Source organism: Thalia democratica, chromosome 2, assembly GCF_965202585.1.
Source record: "Thalia democratica chromosome 2, ktThaDemo2.hap1.1, whole genome shotgun sequence".
In the NCBI taxonomy this organism is placed as follows: domain Eukaryota; kingdom Metazoa; phylum Chordata; class Thaliacea; order Salpida; family Salpidae; genus Thalia; species Thalia democratica.
Window position 1 is genome coordinate 27,285,697 of NC_139166.1, and position 24,733 is coordinate 27,310,429.

General features: G+C 25.3%; 1 protein-coding gene across 2 annotated transcripts; it reads left to right on the forward strand.

Annotated features, from left to right (window-relative positions):
* Positions 1-3,013: 3,013 nt before the first annotated feature.
* On the forward strand, positions 3,014-22,944 carry LOC145849810 (neurabin-1-like). 2 transcript variants are annotated; one of them, XM_082954873.1, is made up of 21 exons: positions 3,014-3,107; positions 3,662-3,767; positions 3,839-3,929; positions 5,712-5,968; positions 6,250-6,389; positions 6,609-6,713; positions 7,527-8,045; positions 8,478-8,610; positions 9,192-9,312; positions 11,325-11,469; positions 12,507-12,641; positions 12,938-13,090; positions 17,723-17,880; positions 18,203-18,287; positions 18,853-18,919; positions 19,214-19,314; positions 19,893-19,936; positions 20,185-20,260; positions 20,526-20,600; positions 22,024-22,194; positions 22,599-22,944. In XM_082954873.1, the coding sequence occupies exons 1-21, from the start codon at positions 3,027-3,029 to the stop codon at positions 22,743-22,745; spliced, it is 2,910 nt and encodes a 969-aa protein (XP_082810999.1). In that variant the 5' UTR covers positions 3,014-3,026; the 3' UTR covers positions 22,746-22,944. The 2 variants fall into 2 exon arrangements, with proteins under 2 accessions (XP_082810999.1, XP_082811000.1); XM_082954874.1 differs by having other exon boundaries at positions 5,715-5,968.
* The last annotated feature ends 1,789 nt before the right edge of the window (positions 22,945-24,733 follow it).

The window sequence follows — 24,733 nt, forward strand, 5'->3', positions numbered from 1 at the left end:
TTATCCTAACCCTTTATTGAAAAAAAACCGCTGGTGAAATGTCATTTGGCAAACACTCACAAGGTTAAAATCTCAACACTAAAAAACACAAAGTGTGGGAAAATCATGAAGCTCAAATCCCCAAGCAACAATGCAGACGTTCTGAACAAAACAACAATAACAACAATCCAATTATGTTATCACTGCCACCAAAGTTATTCCACAATTAGCTGTTAGAAATTAAATTAGTAAATACCATTAAGCAGTACAAAAGTTCTTATCTGCATGTTTTCAATTAGTTAGTTACAAACGTTTTATGTTTTTTTATAAATATTAAGTTGCTTAGAAATTTTGTTTAAATAAGATAAAATATGATATACTGTTCAATATAACACTGTTCATTAAAGAAAAGCTGCTAAAACTTCTATCTGTCTTTTTTTCAAAAAAGTCTATTAAAAATATAGTTTAGTTTAGCAGGCCATATTTACATGCTTCACGCTGGCTGCAGCTTTTTATTTTGCAGGCTGCATTCCATTTTAGTTTGCATTCCATCCAAGTTTAAAAAAATGCCTGATGCTTGCGGGCCACAGATTTACACTTTGAGGGCCGCAGTTTGCCAACCCCTGGATTAAATGGATTAACTTGTAGTAGAAGTGGTAGCTTTCACTTGTTTCATTATTATCAAAATGGTATTTGATTCAAAAAGAAATAAATAAGGGGAAGTGAATGTTTTGACTTGGTGGATTTTGACTCGGGTTGACTTTGATCAGGTGGATTATGACTCAGGTGGATTATGATCCGGTGAATATTGAACGCAGGTGGATTTTGATAGTATACCAAGGCCACTTACCAGATTAAAAAAGCTTCAAACCTTAAATAAGTAGGTTTAGATAATTAACTTTCTTTGTCGGAATAGCAAAATTTAGTCTGTACAATAGTGTATTTAGTTCTTTCTCATCTAAATTATAAGTGGACAAGTTTGTCACACATAGTTTGGAGCAAGATCCATTTTTCAAAGAAAAACTTAAAAAGATAAGTTAGACCAAAGTGTCTTTGTGCCAAAGTGCTCCCTCGTGCAAAAGTGACCCTTTTTGCAAAAATGTCCCTTTGTGCAAAAGTGTCTTTGTGCATATTAGACCTGTTTCCCTCAAAAGTTACTTTAAATTTTTTTAAGTGGCTAAAAATTTATGATAGCTCAGATAAAACTCTACAAAATAAGATCAACTTGTAAAATTCAAAACACCCCTATGCCCTTAAGCAATATCTGCATGTAACATAAATTAAACAATTGAAGCATTCTAAACTTACTCATTATACTGGCTCAACAAGAATATTTTGTAACTTTTTTTTAACTAATATTTATTTAGGTATTTTAAAATTTATGAAATACTACATCACAACTTAAGATCCAAATACCTGAAGGAGTTTAGGCCAATCCCTGTTCTGGGTCTTTCAAGTACTAAACACTTATTTTTTGAATGTCTGGTATGGTGTGTATGAACCATGCTTACTGGAGTAAAGCAAGTGTGGTCAAACTTAAATCCTCTGATAGTATTCAGGATCAATATACAAACTTGCAAACTAAACACCTCATTAAATTTCTGAATATTAGTTTACAGACTATAAGTCTATAATTGGTAGCAGGTTTACCTTACTCCTAACGATAAATTAGTGGCTGTTGATGCCATTGAAATTTGGCAAAGCATTAAATTTTTTTTTGGATGTTTGGCAATCACGTCAAAAGAACAAGTTTCCTGACAGTGGAAAGTCATCAGCTGCAGCATCCCTTGATGGTAAGGGATGCTTTGGCTGATGAATTTTTTCTAGTTATTTTTGTTATGTGGCATCTTTCATGCATTCTTTTTTGACATTGTACCAGACTACCCAGCCTATTGTTGCCCTATGCATGAGGACTTCTTGTGCTTGATGATCAAATTGCTGTGCATCTATGAAAAACGAGAAGGTTTCTAACCTCAGCCTTCATCAATTATCCAAGCTTGATTTGAATAATCACACTTTCCTTCAAATAAAACAGTATATATATAAACAATGCCCACAAGTAATTGTTTAATAACTACTTAGTTACGATAAAGCAAACATATAATTTGAGTTAAAGATACAACCTGACCAATAAATCACTATCAAAAGAAGTGAAAATAGAATGTAGAATGTCTTTACTACTACTAGGGGTGTGCAATATTCCTAACAATTTTATCTAATTTGCTACTTGTTTTAAGTTCGAGTTAGTAATAAAAATTTTAAAAGTTTTTAAAATTAATTACTAGTATTATAAAACAATGCTACAAACAATTAAAATGTTGGTAAACTGTGCTGTTAGTTTTATGATCATTCTGTTATAATTTGGTAGTTAAACAAATAAAATATTGTTTTTAGTATAAGATAAAAAAAAAACAAATAATGTATGTGTCTAGTAAATTTTTCCAATAATGTTTGGCATGTATGTCCTGCCTAATAAAGAAATTACCCACCATTGTCTCATTGTCTAACAAAGAGTTGCCCACTCTCTTCTAGTACATTATAAAATAAAATTTATATTAAAGTCAGCAATTAAAAAAAGAATTTATGGTAACATGTACAGAGAATAAAAAAAAAATCTGTTTACCTGTTTTAATTTTTTATTCTTATATCAATAAGTTTATTTAAGCTATTTTTATTGTTTATAAGTTAGTTGGTAATTTAATTACAGTTTAAAGTTTAGAAGAAGTAAATATGACTAAAACTAAAAGTTTTGCTTCTAACTAATTATCATTTTTAAATTACTGTTTATATCTTATTTTTAGTTATTATGGGTAATGCTAATATAGTAGAAAACATTGTACAAAACTAAATTTGACTCAATTTTTTTGCTTATGTCACTAAAGGTTTTAGACACCAACAATAAATTAGCTCTTATTTAAGAAATATTGACAGTTGTTGAAATTTTGTTATAACTAAAAAATCTTGTTATATCTCAAATCATAAAAGAAAAAAAATATTCACAATAAAGCCTAAACTAAAGTAAAACTGCAGGATTGTTTGTTTTTGTAATGGCAACAGAGTTGAGTTATACCAGGGAAAGTTCAAGACACTCCAAGAATGTTAAAGATAGATTTCTTTTCACTAAGAAGGTAGTTATGAAAGAAAAATCCTTATTATATTTCATTTGAGTTTCTTATTTAAGTTTTTCTCAAAATTTAATGAATTGTAATATTTTAAGTAATAAATAAATAAGTAAAAACAGTTTTAATTAATATGACTATAATAATTCTTACAACCATAGTTGCCATTTGCAAATCCTATTTGCAAGTGGGTTAGTTTTCAAAACAACAAATAAAGTTCTCTTAATCTGGCAGTTATAATTTTATACAACTTTGCAAGTTCTAGACTTTTGTTGAATTAAGTATAAGACATTTAGGTTTAACTAATACTGTTTTAGTTTTTAAATAAATTTTATTGATACAAGTAGTTAGATGGTTAAATGAGAAAAAAAAAAGTTAAACCGATAAATTTCTTACTAACTTGTACACGTACAATGTTTATAATTTTTTTATTAATTAAACTACTACATTTGTAGTACTAGAAAATTCTTTGTAGTTTACAAATTTTATTTAGAACATTTAATTTATTTCAAATAAATTGGCTATAAGTTATTTTTACAATAAACTAATTTTTTTAAATATAGCATTTCGAGAAGCTTGAGTCAACAAGCAGGCCTGTTCAAACAACAAACTCGAAATTGAATGCTTCTAGTCTTCTAAAAACATCTACAAAAGATTTCGCTTCTAATGGTTTAATTTTGATTTTTCATTAAAGTACTTGCAAAAATCTTAGTTTTATTTCTATTTTAATTGTGTAATAGAAAAGAAATGTGGAGTAAGTGCAATCATTAATTTGTTTGAAGCTAGATCTAACCCTGCTCTACAACCAGCTACTAACAGAATTAATCTCAGGTTATTATTATTTTAAGAATAGTTCATCAAGCTTTTTTACCCAAATGTGTACTAAAGTTAGTTTAGTTTCAAACTTAACTTTAACAAAAAATAATGATTATTTAGCAAAAACTTTACCATAAATTGTCTTTAATATTTTTTTTAGTTTCTAAGTTTTTTATATAAGTTTTATTATTTTTTTTTTATCATACAAGTTGAGTGAAAGTATGCATATTGTTTGATTCGAGTTTTTGAAGTAGAACTTTCCATGTTTTATCAAAAAAATTTATTAAATTTGTTCACCTTCACGACACATAAATTTTAAATAAAATAAATCACCTGGATTATAAATTCGGTATTTGCTAAATGATTTTTAACTTAGTCATTAATATTTTTATTTAATTACTAATTAGGTTAAAATATATTAATGCTGTTGGCTGCTCTTACTTAATTAAATTGAGCAAAGTATTTTCTGGTTATAAAAATGAATAGGTGTTTTGAATTATATTAAAAAAAGAAATTTTTTGATATTGTTTATAAAAACAAAAATGTACTAAGAAAAATCACTTAACTAAATATATAAGTTATAAGAACAAGTGTAATAAAGTAGTAAATTAAATTTTATTTTATATCAAATATGTTATTTTTATGTCTTTTTTCTAAAAGGTTAGCAAATAATAATTACAGTTAGCAAACAGAACTAGTTCTAGTTTACAATGTCAATATTTTTTTTTATAAACTTTGGTCATTTTTGAATTAATAAACTGTCAGAAGGAATAAAAAAGTCTCAGAAATAAGTTTATTGTTTTAAATTTATTTGTACATCTAAAAATATTAGCAATACATTGTATAAAAGCAGACAGTGTATAAGCTTTTTAAAGAGGTAGGTGTCAAGTATGCACAAAAGGTCACTTTTGCACAAAGAAACTTTTTGACGGGTTGAAGTTATTGTTATTATTGTTTTTTTTTAATCTTTTTAATTTTCAACATCACTGTTCTGCTAACCCTTACCCTCGATCAATAACTTTTTTTTTCTCTTATCTTTTAATTTTTTATTTCAACTATCACTGTCACCCCTTACCCTTGGTCGGTGTTTTTTATTATTATTGATATTTATTTTTGTTTTTATTTATTTCTTCTTCTTATATTTTATAAACTATCACTGTTACCCCTAACCCTTACCGTTGGTTGGTAATTAATTTTTTATAAATTTATTATTATTGATTTATTATTATTATTTTTACTTTTTTTTTTACTCTTGTGCAAAAATCACCCTAAGTGCAAAAATGTCTTTGTGTATATTTGACCTGTCCCCTTTGTTAACATAGACATAATGCACATAAAAGTAAGCTTGACATCAAATACATAACACTTTAAGTGGTTTTAAAATTTTTGTCTATTTGGCAAACTTGGTATGCACAAAATTAAATAAGTTGTTTTTGGTTTGTTCTGTATATTTTCAAATTATGCTTGTCAAAAAAAAAAATTAAAATAAGGATAAATATTTTTTTTTTAATATCTACTTTTTATTATTTTTTAATTGGGCTAATTTAATAAAAAAGACGGGGTAAACTTGGAGGTAAAGAAACAAAAGTATTCAACTTTTAGGTTTTTAATCTAAGATAAGTTAGTTAAGTTTTTTCTCTTGTTAAGGTTTTTTCATGACTGACTTGTAAAAAGTACGGTATATATTTTAAATTAAATACTAATTAGTTTTTAGTTTATAAGTATTAATTAAATTCTTGGGTGAATTATTAATAAACATGATTTAAGTGGTTTTTATTGAAAAACAATTTTTTTCAGCAGAAGGGAGAGAATTAATAGTGATAGACCAAAGTCGATGCTTACAGCAAAGCAAATAACACATTCCAGCTCACTAGATAGAGTTTCCTCTTCAGAGTCAATCAGTTCCTTGCCTAACAAAGTTCAAGATTTAACTGCAGATTTACCACAAAGTGCAAGCAAGCCTGAAAGTTGCAGAATTAATGTAACAAGAGAACAAACCTCACATGAGTCTGATGAATACCATGAACAGAAGGAAGCTTCGGAAAATGGAGAAGGTTTATAGTTGTTTAATAAAAACTTTGTTTTAAACCTCTTATAAAATTAAACTTGAAGTTGAAAAATTTAAACTACTTAATAGTTTAGTTGTTGTTTTTTTATACTTGATGAAAAATGTTTGGGTGAAAAAAATCTTTTTGTTAGATATATGTATATTTTTTCATAGTACAGTTTTTTAAGGTCTTTTGTTTTGTTAAACAATAATCTGGTAGTTTTTAATGAAATAATGTTAAAGTTTGTTTGTGTTAGTGCTATAGATATAAGTAATTGTGCAAAACAGGTGAATTAACATTCTCCTCTCTCAAGTCCATAGTTGAAAGCTGGGGAAATAAATCAGAAAGCTCTTCTCTTAGTATATCAAATCAGCTGAACTACAAGGATAAACTTCAAAACTTTAAAGAAAGTAGGAAGAAAAATAAGGTTCACTAGTTTATATATGTACCAAGTGAAATATTACTGCATTTATGAGTAGAGTTTTTTTTTTAAATTATAAACTGCAAACTTTGGCCAATTATTATTATCTAGAAAATTGAAGACTAAATAACTAAAAAAGGCATTTTTAATAGATTAGTATTAAAAAAAAGTTGTAAAATTGACTTTAAGTATAAAGCTAGATTAAAGTCGTTTTTATTTTCCAAGGTACAACAAATTTCACAATCGTTTGAGCAACTTTCTACTTCGCAAAGCTTTGAAAAAACTTTGACAGAAGACGAAAAAGAAAATTTTCATAAAATGTCTGCTTCTGTAAGTAATTTTAGTTTAAATTCACAAATTTTTGATTAACAAATATTTCGGTTGATATATATTTCTTGTTTTAATTTTCGTTCTTAAGCTTGATGCTGTAAAATCATGAAAAAAAAATGTTTTGAATAACTTTTATTTATTTATTTTAATGACATAAATCTGTGACTTAATCTTTATATGTAAAAAATTACAAGAATAACAAATTTACAATCAGCGTCATTATTACTTTTCATTAGCAGTATTTAAGTCGTTCATAATCAAATATATTTTCTTATTATAGACTTTTTGAATTTCACTTTTACCTTATAAATTTGTATGATGTTTTTTTTTTTAATCGGATTTCGTTTGTTTAGAATTAAATAAAATACATTTTAATCTTTAGTGATTAAATTTTATTTTGTTTTATATCGAAATAAATCAATTACTTTTAAATGAAATTTTTTATGAAAGCAAGTTATAACAACAAAAAAGTATTAGAAACAGAAGCATACTAAACGTTTAAGTTAAAACCAAAACAAGGTAATAAACTAATTCATTTTAATTTTTAACTATTATATTTGTTGCGTTGTTTCTAAGAGCATTTAATGGTTTACAGTTAGAAATCACTCAAACCTTTTGCTTCTTTACGAAGTTATAAATTTTGTGTAATATTCATTTGATTATAGGTTGTATATAATTTGATTATCCTTAACTGCAGTAGCGAAAAACCATATTTTAAAATAAGAGGTTCTAAGTGGTGAGTTAATGTTATAGTTATAAATTTATATATTGTAAGTGCTTGTTAGTTTTAATAATCAAAAAATAAATCAACAGGTTCCATCAAACTTAGATGACAATCAGCTGCGCATAGGAAAGCTGAACGAAGCGAAAATTTACCAACCAATGACGTCTTCAGAGTGCTTCCCAGGCAGCACCGATTACGGAGATTATGAGGGAAATTTCGATGCCAACGCGGATGCTTTCAGTGCGATGAATGACACGTATAATGCTGATCAACAGCAGGATGAAGTTGACAACCATACTTTTGAAGCCATTAATGAAACATATGATGCGAATAACGCCACGTTTGATGCCAACAACGCCACGTTTGATGGTAATAATGCAACTTTTGAAGCCCAAAATGAAACGTTTGATGCCCAGAACGGAACATTTGAGGCGCAAGAAGCTACCAAAGATAATTATCAGCTTCCAGTGATCGAAGATGAAGACTTCAGTGAACTTTTCTGGTATGAGATGCCTGGAATTCTAGAGCAATGCGAAGACGAAGACTACATAGACGATACTGAAGTTAAGAAGAACAGAATTGTTTCATTCAGCAATCAGCCAATACATGTAAATAATGTTCAACAACTTTCAAATTTTACATAAAAAGTTACATTAACTCTGGTAAATTTATACAAATGACTTTTTTTATTTTAATTTTACAAATGACTTAATTTTAATTAAATTTTTAATACTAACAAGACAACTATATGGAAATAGCCTGATTATAAAAATTGACATATATTAAACAATACGCATAGTTTAGTTTATTTGCACATTTAATTTTAAAAACTGTTACAATGTTATTTTAACGTCAATGAATAAATTTTAAAACTCAAAGTTTGATACATTTTAGCCATAACAACACTTTTTTGAAGTTAACCAATATAAGTCTTAAGTTATATAATTTTTAAGTAAAAGCTTTCTTCTTTGAAATATCTGCCTTAAATTTGTCAGTTAAATAACAATATGACAAGTGATGATGACAAAATTTTAATGAAGGTTTGTCTTACATATACCCATGATGAGTACGATAGAGTAAACGATGACACTGACCCCATTGCTGCTTCTGCCGAGTACGAGCTTGAAAAAAGACTCGACAAAATGAACATATTTGATGTGGATATTGCTAAAGGTTCGGTTTTACAAATAAATATGAGCTTAAATAGCAATAATTTGAAGTTGTTTTTTTAAACTACGTTTAATACTATTACAATTTTTTTCCATCTTGTACAAATTATTTTGCTTGTTATCGGATTTGGTTTTCTGCCATAGTTTTAACTACAAAGTTAGTTCAGTTATTGTATAAAAACGCAATTTAAATGTATTTACTTGTTTTTGCTATGATATTTTGGCAATAGTTATGAAAATATTGAACATTGCATAGTAAAGTAACAGTTTTTTGGTTAAGTGGAGCTATATGTTTTCTGTTTTTATATTTTTGTTAAAAAAATCATTTGTTTTCTATAAAAAATTTCTCATACTAAATCATATATAGCTGTTTAAATAACTTATCAAGCAATAGGTTTAACGCTCTCTAAAATTTTTGTTGTAATAGAAATAAGCATAAAAGTTCAATCAAGCTACCTTTGAATGTTTACTTATCGTTCAGCATACATAATTTTAATTTTGAAATAATAATTTTTGTATATACCATAAACATTTATATTATTTAAAATACAGCGAAATTAAAATTAACAACCTACGTTTCAACAGGCACAATGCCACTCGGGTTGTCGCTGGTCGGCATCGGTGTTGGTGCTGACTCGGGCGTGGAAAAACTCGGCATGTTTGTGAAGAACGTCGTCCCTGGCGGGTCTGTTGACATTGATGGCAGGTGAGATTGCAATGCTTGAAATTATATTGTGCTAACCATAATCGGTTTGAATGAATTAAAGACATCTAGCCTTTGGTGAAACTTTTTGTACCAATAATGCCTAGAAACATAGAAAATACAAAACTTATAAGCAGTGCAGTTTCTGTAAGGTTTGATAGTCAACATTAAATTAAAAACATTTTTTTAAATCTAAGTAATTTCATAAAAACTTAGTTTTAAACTGTATCAGGTAGCAATAAATTATTCTGTTAAGTTGTCATATTCAAACTATAATATAATTTAATAATAACAATTATTTTTGACAATATACTCATCAATTATATCTTACATCCAATAGTAAAGTTTATTAAACAAAATTATTTCAGAAAAAAATACTTACAGTTTTTTTGAATGAGTAAACAAAAATTAAAGGTTCAGAGTTGTATGTACTCTGGCTTGCTAATCTTAATATAATTGACGTTTTTTTGTAAAATGTGTTAATTTTTGATTTGAAAAACCAGAAATAGTTTCATTTCAGTAAGTATTAAGCTGAAAAAATTATGTATTTGCCTTATCTTATTTGATCTACGAATTTCAGTTAACTTTGTATGTTTTAGTCTAAATAAATACACTAAAACATGTTTGAAATGTATTTTAAATAAGTTTACATGATTTGTTGTTTTGCTAACTTAGAAATAACAAATTTGTGGTTTTTTGTTATTATCATTTTTTGCCGTAGGCAGTAATTTAATATCTACTTGATACAGTATAATTGCTGCAATTTGCACATACTCGTTTAAAACATGGCTAGATCAAAAACGAAATGTAAAAACATAATACAATTAAACGTGAAAAATTATAAACAACTTTGTTTTTATGTGCTAAAATGTTTTATTGGAAAAGATCACATAACATTTGAACTTAACAAAAGGGGTTAACATTTTTTTTATTCATTGATCTTTAGCTAGTGATCTTAGCTTAACCATAATTTACTTAAAAATAAATTTAAAGTCTCTTTTTTTTACATTACTTTTTTATAATATAACATAAATATGTATTTTAAATAATATTTTTTTAATGACGTTATTTTAGATCTTATTTAAATAAATTTTAATTTATTTTTAATGACATGAATTTGAAAGTTTATAAACTGTGAAATTAACATTTGAGTTAATTTGTTTTCAATTTAAAAGTATGATTTTTTTTGACTGTCGAAATAAATTTAGTTTTAAATATCAACTAACTGCTAATTGAAATCAACATTGAGAAATTATATTAATTGTGGGAAAGTTATTAAATTTTATATTGATTTGTGGTTACGCAATGTAACGAGATTTAATTGAAAATCGTTTCATTAAAGATTAAAGCCAAGTTTAACTTTAAACTAATGTAATGAAAGTCGTTCATAAAATTTGTTTAATTAAAACTGTTTAAGTTTTAGTTCTAAAATAAGATTTCTCTAAGTAAAGGTTTCAACGAAAAAATATCCAGGTTTATTACAGTAATAAAAATTTTTAAATAAAATTTTGTCATAAAGTTAGTTGTTTTTTAAATATGTAAAAATAGGAGTTTTTCAATAAATGGTAATTCTAGGCAATATAAAGTTATAGTTTCTAATGGAAACTGAAAACAAATAAATATTATAAAATTTACTTTATGTTTGTGCCTAGATAAGAAAGTCAACATATTACGAAAGAAGCTTAAATAGTTTGACATTGCTTATACAAAATTTTCAGTTTTTATTTGTTAAATATTCAGACTTAATTTAAGGTGTTTATAAAGTTTGTTTGTTAAAACTAAAATAAAAAAGTTACTTCATTATTGTAGTTTTTATAATGGTTTTAATTAGTGTTTTTACTTGATATGCTTAAAATAAACGATATGACGTATAAATCAATAATTTCTACCTGTTATGAGCAAATCTTTGATAAATAGGTTTGTTCTTTTTTTACCTGCATAAATTGTAAGAAAATAGTCCCCAAATATGTTGTTATAGTTAATTGTTTTCAAAAACATTTTAAAAATTTACACAGAATTAAGGTGTACGACCAGATAATAGCGGTGGATGGAGTTTCGCTCGTGGGTATTACCCAGAAATTTGCTGCAAAAGTGCTGTCGAACTCAAGTGATGTTATTAGATTTTCAGTGGGAAGGGAAATTGATCAAGAAAATAGTGAGGTACACAATAGTTTTAGCATTATTTATTTCTAATTACTATTTTTAGTAAGTGTTGTACCTCAAAAAAGAACAAAATTTTATATACTTAATGGGTATAAGGTTTGAATCTTTGAATATTGTAAATAAAATGTGGGAAAAGTTTCATAGTTGACTCAAAACCTGAATCCTGGTAAAACCTAGAATTTTGAAAATTTTGAAAGAAAAACCTCGAGTTTTGAACAAAAATCACTAAAAAACCTAAAATGTTGAATAGAAATTCTAGGTTTTTTCAGGTCTTTTAGTGATTTTTATTCAAAATTCCAGGTTTTTCCAGGTCTTTGAGTGATTTTTTTCAAAATTCCAGGTTTTTTAGTGATTTTTGTTCAAAACTCTAGGTTTTGTCATCATCAATTTTTTTATTATTAGAAAACACATATAAATTCGCTTTACAATATGTTTTCTATGTGATTATACTACTTAAAACAGTTTTTAACCTTAAGCTTAACTTTAAACTAAAAATAGACCCAATAACATGTACTTTCAAAAACCTAGAAGAAATTCAGAAACCTGGGTTAAATTTCTAAAAAACCAGTGGCAAACCTGAAGTTTTCTTAATTCGAAAAAAAGTTTGCATAATAAATAATTTTTATTATTTTTGATCTAAAAAACAATATAGATTAAGACTTTCAAATTATAGAAAAGTATGAGTTAAAACACATTTCAGTAGTGCACAAAAATTTGTTCCGTGCAAGTTATGCAGCCTTTCATGTTGATTAGAGAAACGGAGTTTAAAATATACCTAATATGAGAATTTTATCGTTTAAGATTTGATATAAGTTTGAAAATTTTCAAAATAAAACTTTTTTTAGCAGAAGCGATGCATCTTCGTTCATACAAAATCCTAGTTTGTGTATTAAGTCTTAGCTAAATTTTTTGATCATACTTAAAAAATTAAAAAAAAAAAACTAGCTAAATAAATGCACTCATTGTAAGTTGTTAATGCTAACAAGACATGATATTTCTACTTTTTATTATTAATGCTCTACAATTCTACACAGATCAAGAGGCTGATGTGTCCTCAGCCTCCGGAAGAAGAAGAGTCTCAGGAGGAAGAAGGAGATGAATATGAAGATGAGGACATAGATGATGAAAGCGTTGCGTCACAAACACAATACGATTTTCTCAACCAGGCTGTTAGTGATGATAAGTTTGAAATATTTTAAAATTATTAACAATTTCATTGATATTTAACAGTTTACGGTTCTAATTAAAGTGTTGTTTCAGCAATAAATAACGGAAAAATAAACAAAATTAAAAACTTTCAACATTTATACTTATTGAAAATTTTATGATAACTATTATTGTCCATGTACTAATGAATAATGTTATGTTGAGAGAGTTTATTACAAATAACAACCAGATACAATTTTTTTAAACCTTAAAACGTGTCTTTAATATTTTCAATGATATTATTCATTTTGCAACACAGGTGATGGAAGATGAACCGGACGATCGATACGCGTCCGATCCTGAAACTTCCGAACAGCGAACGTCTGAAGCTCCCGAAGACTCCGAAAGAGCCAAGTATCTGACGTACGAAGACACGATCGCCAGCAACGAGGATTCCGGCAGCAGCACCGAAGTTTGTGAATAGTTGCATGCGTCATTCGGTGGCATCACTAACAATTTGCTTCTATTAATTCTGCAACGTTTTAACTAATTAACACGATTGATCAAGTTAATAAACAGTTCTTTACAAAAAAAATAAAAAGATTTACTAAAACCGTTTAAATTTTTACATAAATTAGCTAGTTTGATCTTTTATACTTATACTAGAAGGTTTTTGGATCATAAATTAATTAAAATTTTAGCAACAAATTCAAAATTTCATAAAAAAAAACTATTTTTAAACTTTATGAAATATAAGGTTGTTATTTAAAAAAACCTTTTTTGCTTATTTTTGATGTTTAATGGTGTAATTTCAGCAGTAATATCGCTTTTTTCAATTATAGCTTGCAATTTGGTAGACTTAAATTTTCATTGCAGTAATTGTCGTATAGATTGCTATCAGTATCGTTAATTTAGCTTGCTATACACTTGTGACATCTAACAAATTGATCTTATCACATAAAGTTTAACTACTAGATGATTTTAGTACATTCACTGCTAACTTTTTTACTAACATTTTTGTTAACTTATAAACTTTTAGTTTAAGAAAGTTTTTTATATGGATTTCTTCAAGTTTAAATTTTCACATTATACTAAACGTGCCTTGTAATTGTGTAGTACAAAATTATTGTAATCATTTACTTTCTGAATTTTGTCATTTAACAGTTGTTTTACCAATAAGTGGTTTAAGATTAGTAAAATTATTGCAAAGTTTAGTACTTTACTGCTCTAAACTCTTACTTTTTGCACTCAATGTTATATTGTTTTAAAGCTTTGTTAAATGAATTACAAAGCTGCTGTTGTATTTATTTGTGAAATAAAGTCTATTTTAAACAATCTTTAAGTGTTTGAATATTTAAGTTTTTACAGAGATTCGAAAAATAATAATGAAAATTGCAGTTAAGAGAAATTATTACACTATTCTAAATGACTTCCGCTTTTAATTCATGCTTCAGTTCGACATATGAAAAATCAGTTTAAATTTCTTTGAGCAAAAGCTGCATTTGAATAAACTTTTAATGTTTTTTTTTTCTAATCTTTATGTAAATTAAAGTACAACCTAGAGGTCAAATTTGTTTTTAGATTGAAACACATAAATAGTTGTAGCAATGAGAAAGTAAATATTGTATGTAACGTTTTGCTTCTTTATTCTAAAAATGATAATTTAAAACTGACTCATGAATTTAAATTTAAATTTCACAAAAGTATTATATATAATTTTAAGTAGATTTTTATAAAGCTCAACGTTTTTACATGCAATCGTTAAACTCATTATAGTAAATTTTTATTTTTATTTATAGAACAATAATGAAATTAACTTCGTTTGCTTACACAACTAGGATTTTAACAATGTTGCAAACAAGATCAAACAACAAAATGTATGCATTACTATCATTATATTGTATCTGTGTATAGTCATAACCTAAATGTTTATTTTTAGTTTATTAAAAAAATATATTATTATGGTTATTTTTTAGGTCAAGTCATGGTTTTTATAATTGAAAGTGTATTGCATGACAAATCAATGTCGTTGCTAAAATGTAAATTAAGTCACTTTTAGGTAAATTTATATAGTAAGTAAAAATATAACACATTGTAATCTCAGTGCTAAGGATTAAAATCTCCCTACAACTTGCAAAATTAATTGTTTTTGTTTTTCTAATGTACAAAATAGTTTTTATAAAAAAAATTAAGCAACAATAAAGTAAAGTTTTTATCTTTTTTTAAGTTATTAGAAAAAAGCTTTGACAAGTATTTTTTATAGTTTATTTTTAGTAATTTATTTAAAAAGGTCATTGACTAATGTTATGCATATTTTCCGTGTAATTTTAGTGTACTTGTATACTACATGTGATACTAATTTCACAATAATGCTTCATGTATTTTATACGATTCATTTTAAACTTGAAATAAGTTTACTGATATATTTTATTAACTAGTTTTAGAGTTTGGGTTTTATGTAGACAACACTTTAAATAAAACGGAAATAGTAAAGGTTATATTCAAATATGAAAGGAAATCACTGTCTCAAAAAAAAATTCTGATAAACAGCACGTATAATTTAACGGGACACGTTTAAAATCAACTCAGTCAAATTCGAGAACCGCTTACCGATCGAGAGTAAGGGTTAGGGGTAACAGTGATAGTGAAAAATAAATAAAAAAAAGCAAAAAATATATAAAATAAATTAATAAGTAAGAAAGTATTAAAAAGTCGGGAGGATTTTGGTAGTTCACCAATTTAACTCAAGTCTTATTGACTAAAAAAGTTTTTGCATTTAAGAAGAAAGTTTCTTAATACAAGAATTAAGCCGTTTGATATATTTTTGTTAGTGGTGTAAATAATTTTAATTTAACTTAGAAGATGGTCTCATAGAAACACTGCAAAATTTTTATTTTTAGTTAAAAAATCTTTAGTTTCATAAACAATTAACAGGGTGGCCACTAAACATGGAATCCTGTCAAACCTGGACTTTGACAATTTAGGCTAAAAAAATTTGGATTAAAATCTGGAATTTTAGAAAAATTTTTACGTGCTTAGTAGTGAAATTTCAATTTGAAACAAAAAATATATCACATAGATAAAAATATTTTGTCATCATCAAAAAAATTTTAATTAAAAAACACATTTAAAGTGGCTTTGCAGTATCTTTTCAATGTTTTTATACTATTTAACACAGTTTTTTAACTTTAAAGTAAAAATAGACCCAAAAACGTGTATTTTGAAAAGCCTAAAATTTAGAAAACCTGGATGCAATTTTTATGAAACCAGTGGCCACCCTGAAGTATAACTGAGCCATAGATAAACCTTATAAGTAAATATTTTTATGTTTTTTTTTAATGACACAAGAGTCTTTAGTTTAAAAAATGATAAGCAGTAAATAGTTTAAATCTAGCATAGCGAAATGTTTATATAATGAAAGTTTTTATTTTTTTCTATTTTTTATAGGTAGTTCATAATTTAGTTGTTTTTATAAATTTTAAAAGTTTAGGCGTTGAAATTCCAGCAGTACTAGCCTTGTATTCAAAAAAAAAAAAACACTTAACTACATTTAAAAAAGTTTACTATGCATTAGCTTATAGATTTAACTATAAAACTTCTTATTAAATGAGGAGTTACTAGCACAAAAAACAAAGTTTTAACTAAAGGTATAACGAAAATGTTTTATAAAAGTTAGTTGAAATTTATTCAGGGTTGCCAATTTACCTGGAAAAACCTTGAAAAACCTGGTATTTTACAATTTAGGTAAAAAAAACCTGGAACTTGAGAAATTTTGCAAAAAACATGGAATTTCGAACAAATATCACTAAAAAACTTTGAAAAACCTGGAATTTTAACAATTTTCTCATGTTCAGTAGTAAAATTTTGATTTGACTCAAAATATCTATCATATAAATAAAAAAATTAGGTCATCATCAAAAATTTTTTTCTAGTAAAAAATATATGTTTAGTAGCTATACAGTATCTTTTCAATGTTTTTATATTATTAAACACAGCTTCTTACCTTAAACTTAACTTTAAACTAAAAATAGACCTAAAAATGTTTACTTATAAAAACCAGGAAGAAATTTGGAAAACCTGGAAATTTTTTTGAAGAAACGAGTGGCAACCCTGATTTATTACTTGTATTATTTTCATACAAGGTTTTTCAAAATCGTTTTCACAAAAGCCCAGTTAGAAAAAATTTAAAAAAATAAATATTGCTTTTATTAAATATCGCCCCTAATTTTTTATCGCCCACTTTGGACCCTTTTATAATATACACATTGGGGTGCTTATAAAAACGGCGACCTTTGAGTTTTCAGCTATTTCTTTACATTTGGCAAGTATCACAAAAACACACTGAGCAAAATTGGAAATGATTTGAAAAAAATTTCACCTTGGAAATATTCGGTTTTCAGAAACCTGATAAAAATGTTATTTATCAAACAAGCTCCTTTAATATCTTAAACAAGTGTTTGTTGTATTCATATTTTAGTTTGTGTTTTATTAATAATAAACAATTTTAAAATTTCAAGAAGTATGTTAATGTTTAATCTTTAAATGACTCGATAATGAAAGGCTCCTTCGTACACCAGGTCCTTTGACCAAACTTTTTGAGCGCTTTTTTTTTACTTGATAAACAATTAAAATTTATAAACTACAAACGAATCTCTTAAACAAACTAAATTAAAGGTTAATAAAAGATAACAACAGCTAATAAAACTGTTGATATAACTAAGGATGATTTTTTTTTGTTTATACCACTATTTATTTTGTAAGTTAATAACCTAAAACTGATTAAATTCAATTTTTATACTGTACAGTTATAATGGAAAAAAATAATTTTGTATATAGTTTATTGAACAAAAAGAAAAACGCTCAAAATGTTTGTTCCTAAGACCTTGTGCACAAAGAACCGTTCGGTTATCGAGTCGTACACCACATATACCTTTTAACGTCTTGTCCAGGACATATATACAACTCCAAAGTAAATAAAAAGTTGTAACCATACAAAACTAATTAACAAAAGCATTAGACTTATTAGCCAGCATTGTGTTATAATTTATTTTATAACTGGTTCATAGTTTTATTGATTTTTAAAGAAATTTATTTTGTCACGCAGAGTACAACCAGCATTGATAGTGAAGAAAACGTGATCAGGCAGCTAACTAGCAAAATTGAAAGAGCTCAAAACAAGTTAGATGAATCTTTCAACCAAGTAACAAACTTGGAAAGAAAATACAACAAAGCCAAAATACTTATCAAGCAGTTTCAGTCTAGGTAAAATCTACTACACTTATATGAACTGTTTACAAATAAAGATAAAAAAAAGCTGTTTTGAACTTAATTATTATTGAATAAGTACTATTAAAACTGTGATAAAAATGTTTTTTAATTGCTCGTTTTTTGTATTGTTTGAATTTATCTTTTCACTTTTTTTACAGAAATATAACGAAACATTTTATAAGTAAACTAAAAAAAAGTTTTTCTAAATACATCGAGTTAGTTTATTGAACAAGAATAAAAATGACTTTAAAATATTTTGGCCGAAAAACTTAGTGTATAGAATAATGTTGAAAATAAACCTATTACAACCTTTCAGAGAAGATGAATTTTTGAGAAGAGAAGAAAAGTTTAAAACTCACATAAACAAGTTAGAAGAGGACTTAAACATGATAAAACTAAAAGTAAGAAAAATTTAAAGATCTATAAGAATATAATCCGTTTCGAATTATACAAAAGACTTACTGAAAATTTACTTTCTAAAATGTTTACTCAAATACCTCCTTTTTTGATATTGTTATGTTTAACAAAGAAGAATTCGTTTAAATTTTGTATAAATTAAATGTCAAAAACTACTTAACAACTCTTATGACTTCAAGATTCATGCTTCGATTCAAAATCTGAAGACATTTTTTCGATAGATTTAAATAACCGTTATATTAACCAAAACATATGGAAAGTAAACAAAAACTGTTCAAATAAATACTTTTAATTTTCTACTGTGATAAATTATTAACTTTGGGTTTCTGATACAACTTAGTTAAAGCTTTCATTCAAACATATGATATTAATTTAAGTTTATTAATCTTTAAAGTCTACTTAACCTTTGATTTTAAACTTTACTTTGCAAAAATAAATTCTGAATATAAACAAAATTCAAATAATATACAACACTTAATATAAAGTTTTTTCATAAATGAATATTCATACTAGCTATTTCAATATAACTGAATATTAAATATTATTTAGAAAGCACAAGAAAATCCTGCAGTTGAGAAAATTATGACGTTTATCAACGAAAGTAAAAATTTACCAGGTTTTTTTCTTTTCTAACTATATAAATATATAAAAAACATTTATCACCTTTATTATTCATTAAAAATAAAGATTTAAAAAAAAATTAATAATAAAAACTAAAAAACTAAAATCTAAAATTTAATTTTGTTTTCAGAATTATATACTATGTTATTGTGTATAAAATCTTAATTAATGGTTGATAAGATGTAACAAAAAGTCACAACCAAGTCGTTTGCAATGAAAAAATCCAGAAAACAAATTTTTTCACATGCTTATAAAAACGCTGTTTATGCAAACTATATGTATGTTACAGACCCAGCTGACATGAAAATGCAAAATGAAAATTTAACAAGTAGCATTTTACACGAGCTAGATGATGTTCTTGCTGTCAATAATGAACGTGAAAATCAAGATGTTAGTGAAGTTATTTAATACTTTTTAATCCATACGGTTTGAAATCAGCGATGATTTTAAAGTTTAACTAGCTGTAATTCTTTTTTATATTTAGATTTTTTCGAGATGTGTATAAATGAGTTTTAATTTGTCTTAATTTTTCAATTCAGAATAAGAATAACTGTATTTTTGTACCTTCTAACTGAATAATCAAATGTTGTTTTGACAAAGCCTCTTTCTTTTACACTTGAAAATTCCATTCTATTATCCAATTGTTTTGTTCACAAATTTTTTTACCATTGAATTTTCTTTTCTAATTTTAGCTTTGTTAGTTTGAGACTTGATAATTTTTTTACTTATATAAACTTTTTTATTTTATTTTAATTACTCTAAAGTCAAATATATTTAGAAACATGAATGAAATTTAAATTATTCGTTTAAAAATAGTTTTTAGTCTCTTAATCGATATACAAACTTTTTTTCTACTTAATTTTTTTTAATAATTTGTTTACTAAATGTTTTGTTTTCAGAATTTTTGATATTACCAATTCATTTTGTATAATGCAGTTCGTATAAAAACACTCATAAATAATTTACAGAATGGAGAAACTTCAATTACAAAAGAAAAAGCATCACTTAAATCGTTAGAAATTTCTCTAGTGTTTTATTTTTTTCCAGTTTAAACTTATGTAACCAATATAACAATATGTTTTATAAATAATTAGTTTAAGTAGTGCTTAAATGTTGAACAAGGTCTTGAACCTAATATAAAGTACTTCAGTTTTTCTATTATATATTTGAATTATTCTATTTCGGATGTAACAAAGTTTTCTAAAGAAAACTAGGTAAAAAGTTTGTTAAGTATTTTAATAAAAAACAACTTAATGCAAGTGTCTCAAACGTGAGCAAAAATGAAGCATCAAAGATTTCTGACATGACTGCTTCTATGGATGAAACTTACACTGAGGTTAAATAAACTATTATTTGGTGATTTTTTATAAATTTTATTTTTTTTATATACAAATGTTGTGCAAGTTATTCAATTTTGGGTATACACTGTTGTTATAAAGTTTTTCTTAATTTTCCCACACCTGGTAAAACAAAAAAGTTACTTTTTTTATAACACTTTTTCATAATCAAGTAAAGTTATCAAACATACTGTAAATGTTTCCTTTAATTCTTAACGCTGTATATCACAAAACACAAAGTTTATCTTAGTATTTTGTTTTCAGTCGTTGAAAATAGACAGCTTTAAATTTCGTCCCAATTCAATGACATCCACAACAAACTCAACTTTGTCGTCGGAGGTTTGTTTAAAAAAAGTATGAAAGTAATTTCAAAAACTAACTGCAGTTTTAGTTTAGGAAAATGAAGAAAAAGTTGTTTTAATTCTCCACTTCTTGTTTTGATATCAATAAAAATTTCTTATAACTTTTCTTTTCAGTTTGTTAGTGTTATATTTAAGCTCTGTGAAATTATGAAAATAAAACTATAAGTTAAATGGCTGAAATATTTGCCTTGTTTTAACATTAAAATTAATCAATAAGCTTTATTTGTTTTGTTTTTAGAAACACTTTCACTAAAAATCCGGTACTCTACAAAGACATTTTAATTTTTTTAAAAATTATAGATTTTTTACAAAACGTAAGGTAATCAATAAAAAAAAAAACTTTTTGTTTTAGTAAAGTATACAAGTGATTTCTTTACTTTTTTCAGGTACAAGTTAATACTGTAATTTTTGATAAAATAAGATGATAATTTATTTAGTAGATGCTTGTTTTTTTTTGTTTGTTTAAAGTTCAAAACAGATTGTTTGTCGTACAAACAACATAGATTGACACAACTAACCATATTCACACACGTTTTGATTGCTTCTAATCAAAACAGATTTTGAAAAATTTGAAAATTTTTTAGTGATTTTTAAAGTTTTTTTACAAATGATTTAACATTTTATTAAGTTTTGTAAACCTATAGTTCTAAATGATTTAAGATATAAAACAAAGTTTATGCTGAAGGTTTTAATTGTTGTTTATGTTTAAACGAAAAATTAATGCAACCTTAAGTTTTAGAAACTCAGTTTTAGTAGCCTTAGTTTTATTAAGATAGCTTAGATTAAAAAACATTTCAATTCGTAATTAATTTGTCATTGTACAGAAATTTAAAGACAAATTTATATATTAATATTTTTTTTTCTTAATAGTATCATGTTTAAAACTCATGTTATGTTTAAATTTAATTACAGCAATTGAAACACAATTGAAATATTAAGCTTAACAATTTTTATTCACTAAGATAAAAACGTAAAGTTCTCTTATTACTTTTCTAACAAATAGTTTAAAATATATAAAACTCGGACCAAAATATGTTGAACCAAATAAAAGTTACATTAATAAAAAGTTTTAAATACTACCTATATATATATATATGAATTTTAAAAAGTTTATAAAAACATAGTATTACAAACATATGCCTTACTTTTTTAACTGTAACATTTTCTTAGTTTTTTTAGTATAAATAATCAATATAAAATTCTATTTTATCTAAGTACATTGTACTTGGTTTAACATAGCATGAAAAAATTGAACTGAAACATTAACTTGTTTGAAGTAAATTGCTATACTGTATGATAGATTTATTATTGTAATATTTTAAATTAATTTTTAAGACATTTTAAATAAGTCTTAAAACATAAAAAGTAAACAGTTCATCAATATTCAAGTTATTTGGCAGCTTCCAGCAAACGAATCAGAAGATCCAAACGAAATATTGAAGCTTGCCGATTGGTCGACAATGCAGCTTTGTGATTGGTTGAGATCTTGCAAGCTGGGAGTTCACACTGATGTGTTCAAGCAACACAACATTAGAGGGGAAAATGTAATAAGTATGAATATCAATTTCAAAGTGAGTGTTACTTAGCTATTTAATAATAATTTAGAACAATTTACTTTCAACAAGTTATTTTCAATTATCAATTCAAGTTTAATATTTTAATAACAAACTTTATTTTGTCTCAACAAAATGTATAAAACGCTCTCTGAAATTAATTAGTATAGCGTTTTAAAGTTATTTGATAAAAAAAAAACCCTAAACGTTAAGTTTGAATAAAAAGTTAATGATATAAAAGTTAACTTAGTAAATAATGCAAAAATCATTACTTTTAACAACTAATTTAAGCTCTATGGTGGAGAACTTATTGTAGATATGTTATTTGACTACGATTTCATTTTAAAACACCAAACATTTTTCAACTAGATCATGCTAACTAGAATAAATTAACGCATATCAAAAAAATGTATATATTATAGGAAATGGGAATAACTAATAAACAAGCGAAATCTGAACTTAAGAAAAAGCTGAAAGAACTAAGAACTACACATGAAAAAAGAAAGAAACAAGCTGGAAAAAAGAACAAAAAAATAAGAAGACTAAAGCTTGGAAGAAAATCAGCGTAACATTTTAATAAATTAACAGTTAAAAAAAATTAGATTTGTTCTTAAAATTATCTTTTAAGTAAGTATTACATAGTTTGTTATCTAAGTTAGTATGTTTAATATTTTAAAACACATGCAGATTACAAAAACAATCTTAGTTGAAGTTTTAAACGTAAGACTAATTGCAATTAGTCATTATTTATTCAACAAGTCTCTAAAATCTAAACAATTATAAATTTAAGTTATTAGAATTTAAAGTTAATACTTTTATATAAGTTTTCTATAAATAATATATTATTAGTATTGTATGATTGAATATAGGTTGCTTTGTTTATGATTATATATATATTTTTTAATTTGTCTACTAAATTGACCATAAGTATTATAATACTGTTTTCGGTATAAGAAAAAGTTCCTAACAAAAAACTGTTTTTTAAGTTCAAAAACTAAAGTTAAGAAGTAATAATATTTAAACATAGTTATATTAAAACAACATTTTTATGTTGAAATATTTTGTAAGTTTTTTTATTATACAAGTTTCAAAACTTAAACTATTTTAACACTTAGATTTAGTTTTCTAAAACTTGCCTATTGAAACTAGTTTCAAAACAAATTTTCTTTAAATTTAATTTTTTCGTTTAGTTAATTTTAAGCTTTTAGAAAATTAAATCTTAAATACTTTCCAAATAAATTACTAAACTTTGTTTTAAAATCTATAAAATTTTCATATAAAGTATGTTTGGCCTTAAATTTTGGTGCAGTATAAACTGTTTTTATTCTATGAGTTTTTATAAACTGCCTCAATTTTTACTTTTATTTGTTTGATATTTTTTATTCTAAATTATATTGATGTAACTTAAAAACTTTTCTTAATTTTAAATGTAAAAGTTTTAAAAGCTGCACTACAAGTTGTTTTTCAAGCAAGAAAAACAATATTTATGTTGATGTATATTTTTTTCTCCTTATACTAAATTTATAGTTTGAGTAAATTTAAACAGGATTATTAAATATTAATGCATTTAAGGGCACACAATGTCTTTTTTTAATCTTTTATTTCAACTTTGTCGATAATACTGTAATAAAGTATTTTTAATACTTTTTTTTATGATCTATTTAGGTTTAAAAAAAAGTTTACAGGTGATTCCAATTAATTTTTACTTAAAAATAATCAGCTTAATTCAGTAATATTATAGATAAAAAATAGTTAATGTTTTTTCATACAGAACTGATTCAAGTTTTCCAAGCAGTTTAATTAAGTTAAAATGTGGTTTATCGAATAACGAATAAAATTGTAATCAAAAACTTTTATTTTTTTTCAAGCATCGTTCCTTCAAAAATTATTCACCTTAAAATAGTGGTTAAAGTAAAGTACATAGTTATTCAACACTAACAAACTTTTAAGAATTAAGAATTCTCTGGCTGTAAGATAATTAATTTTTTTGTTTAGGTAGCTAAAACTGACTATTTTCATTTTAATTTAAAAATATATATATTTTAGTTTAAATTGTTTTATTAAACTGAAAAAGCACAAAATAAAAGTATTGTTAAGAGTAAGAAATTACAATTTTTTGCACTATATATAAGTTGTCTAAAAACTTTATTTAGCATGAGTAGCTGTTTTAATTGTTTTATTTCAAAGTATTAATACTATAAATGTATGTAGCAAAGTAAGGTATTCTTTTAAATTTAATAAAGTAACTTTTTACTTGTACCAAATCTGATTTTTTTCACTTAATTGAGAAATTATTTAAGTATCTTAATACGTACGCATCTTGATTTGTTTCAGTTTTTTACTTAAAGTTTTGTTTCAAATCATTATTTTAGTAAAATTGGTCTTTCTTAAACTTTTTAGAATTAGATTAGTATTTTATAATTTTTACGAAGTACTTAACAGCTTATAACTTTTTGAGACATACAGAACATTTAAATTTATTAAGTCAATATCTTTAACTAAAATGTTAGTTGCACATACTTTTATCTATAGTTTATTAAAACAAAATTAGGAAAAA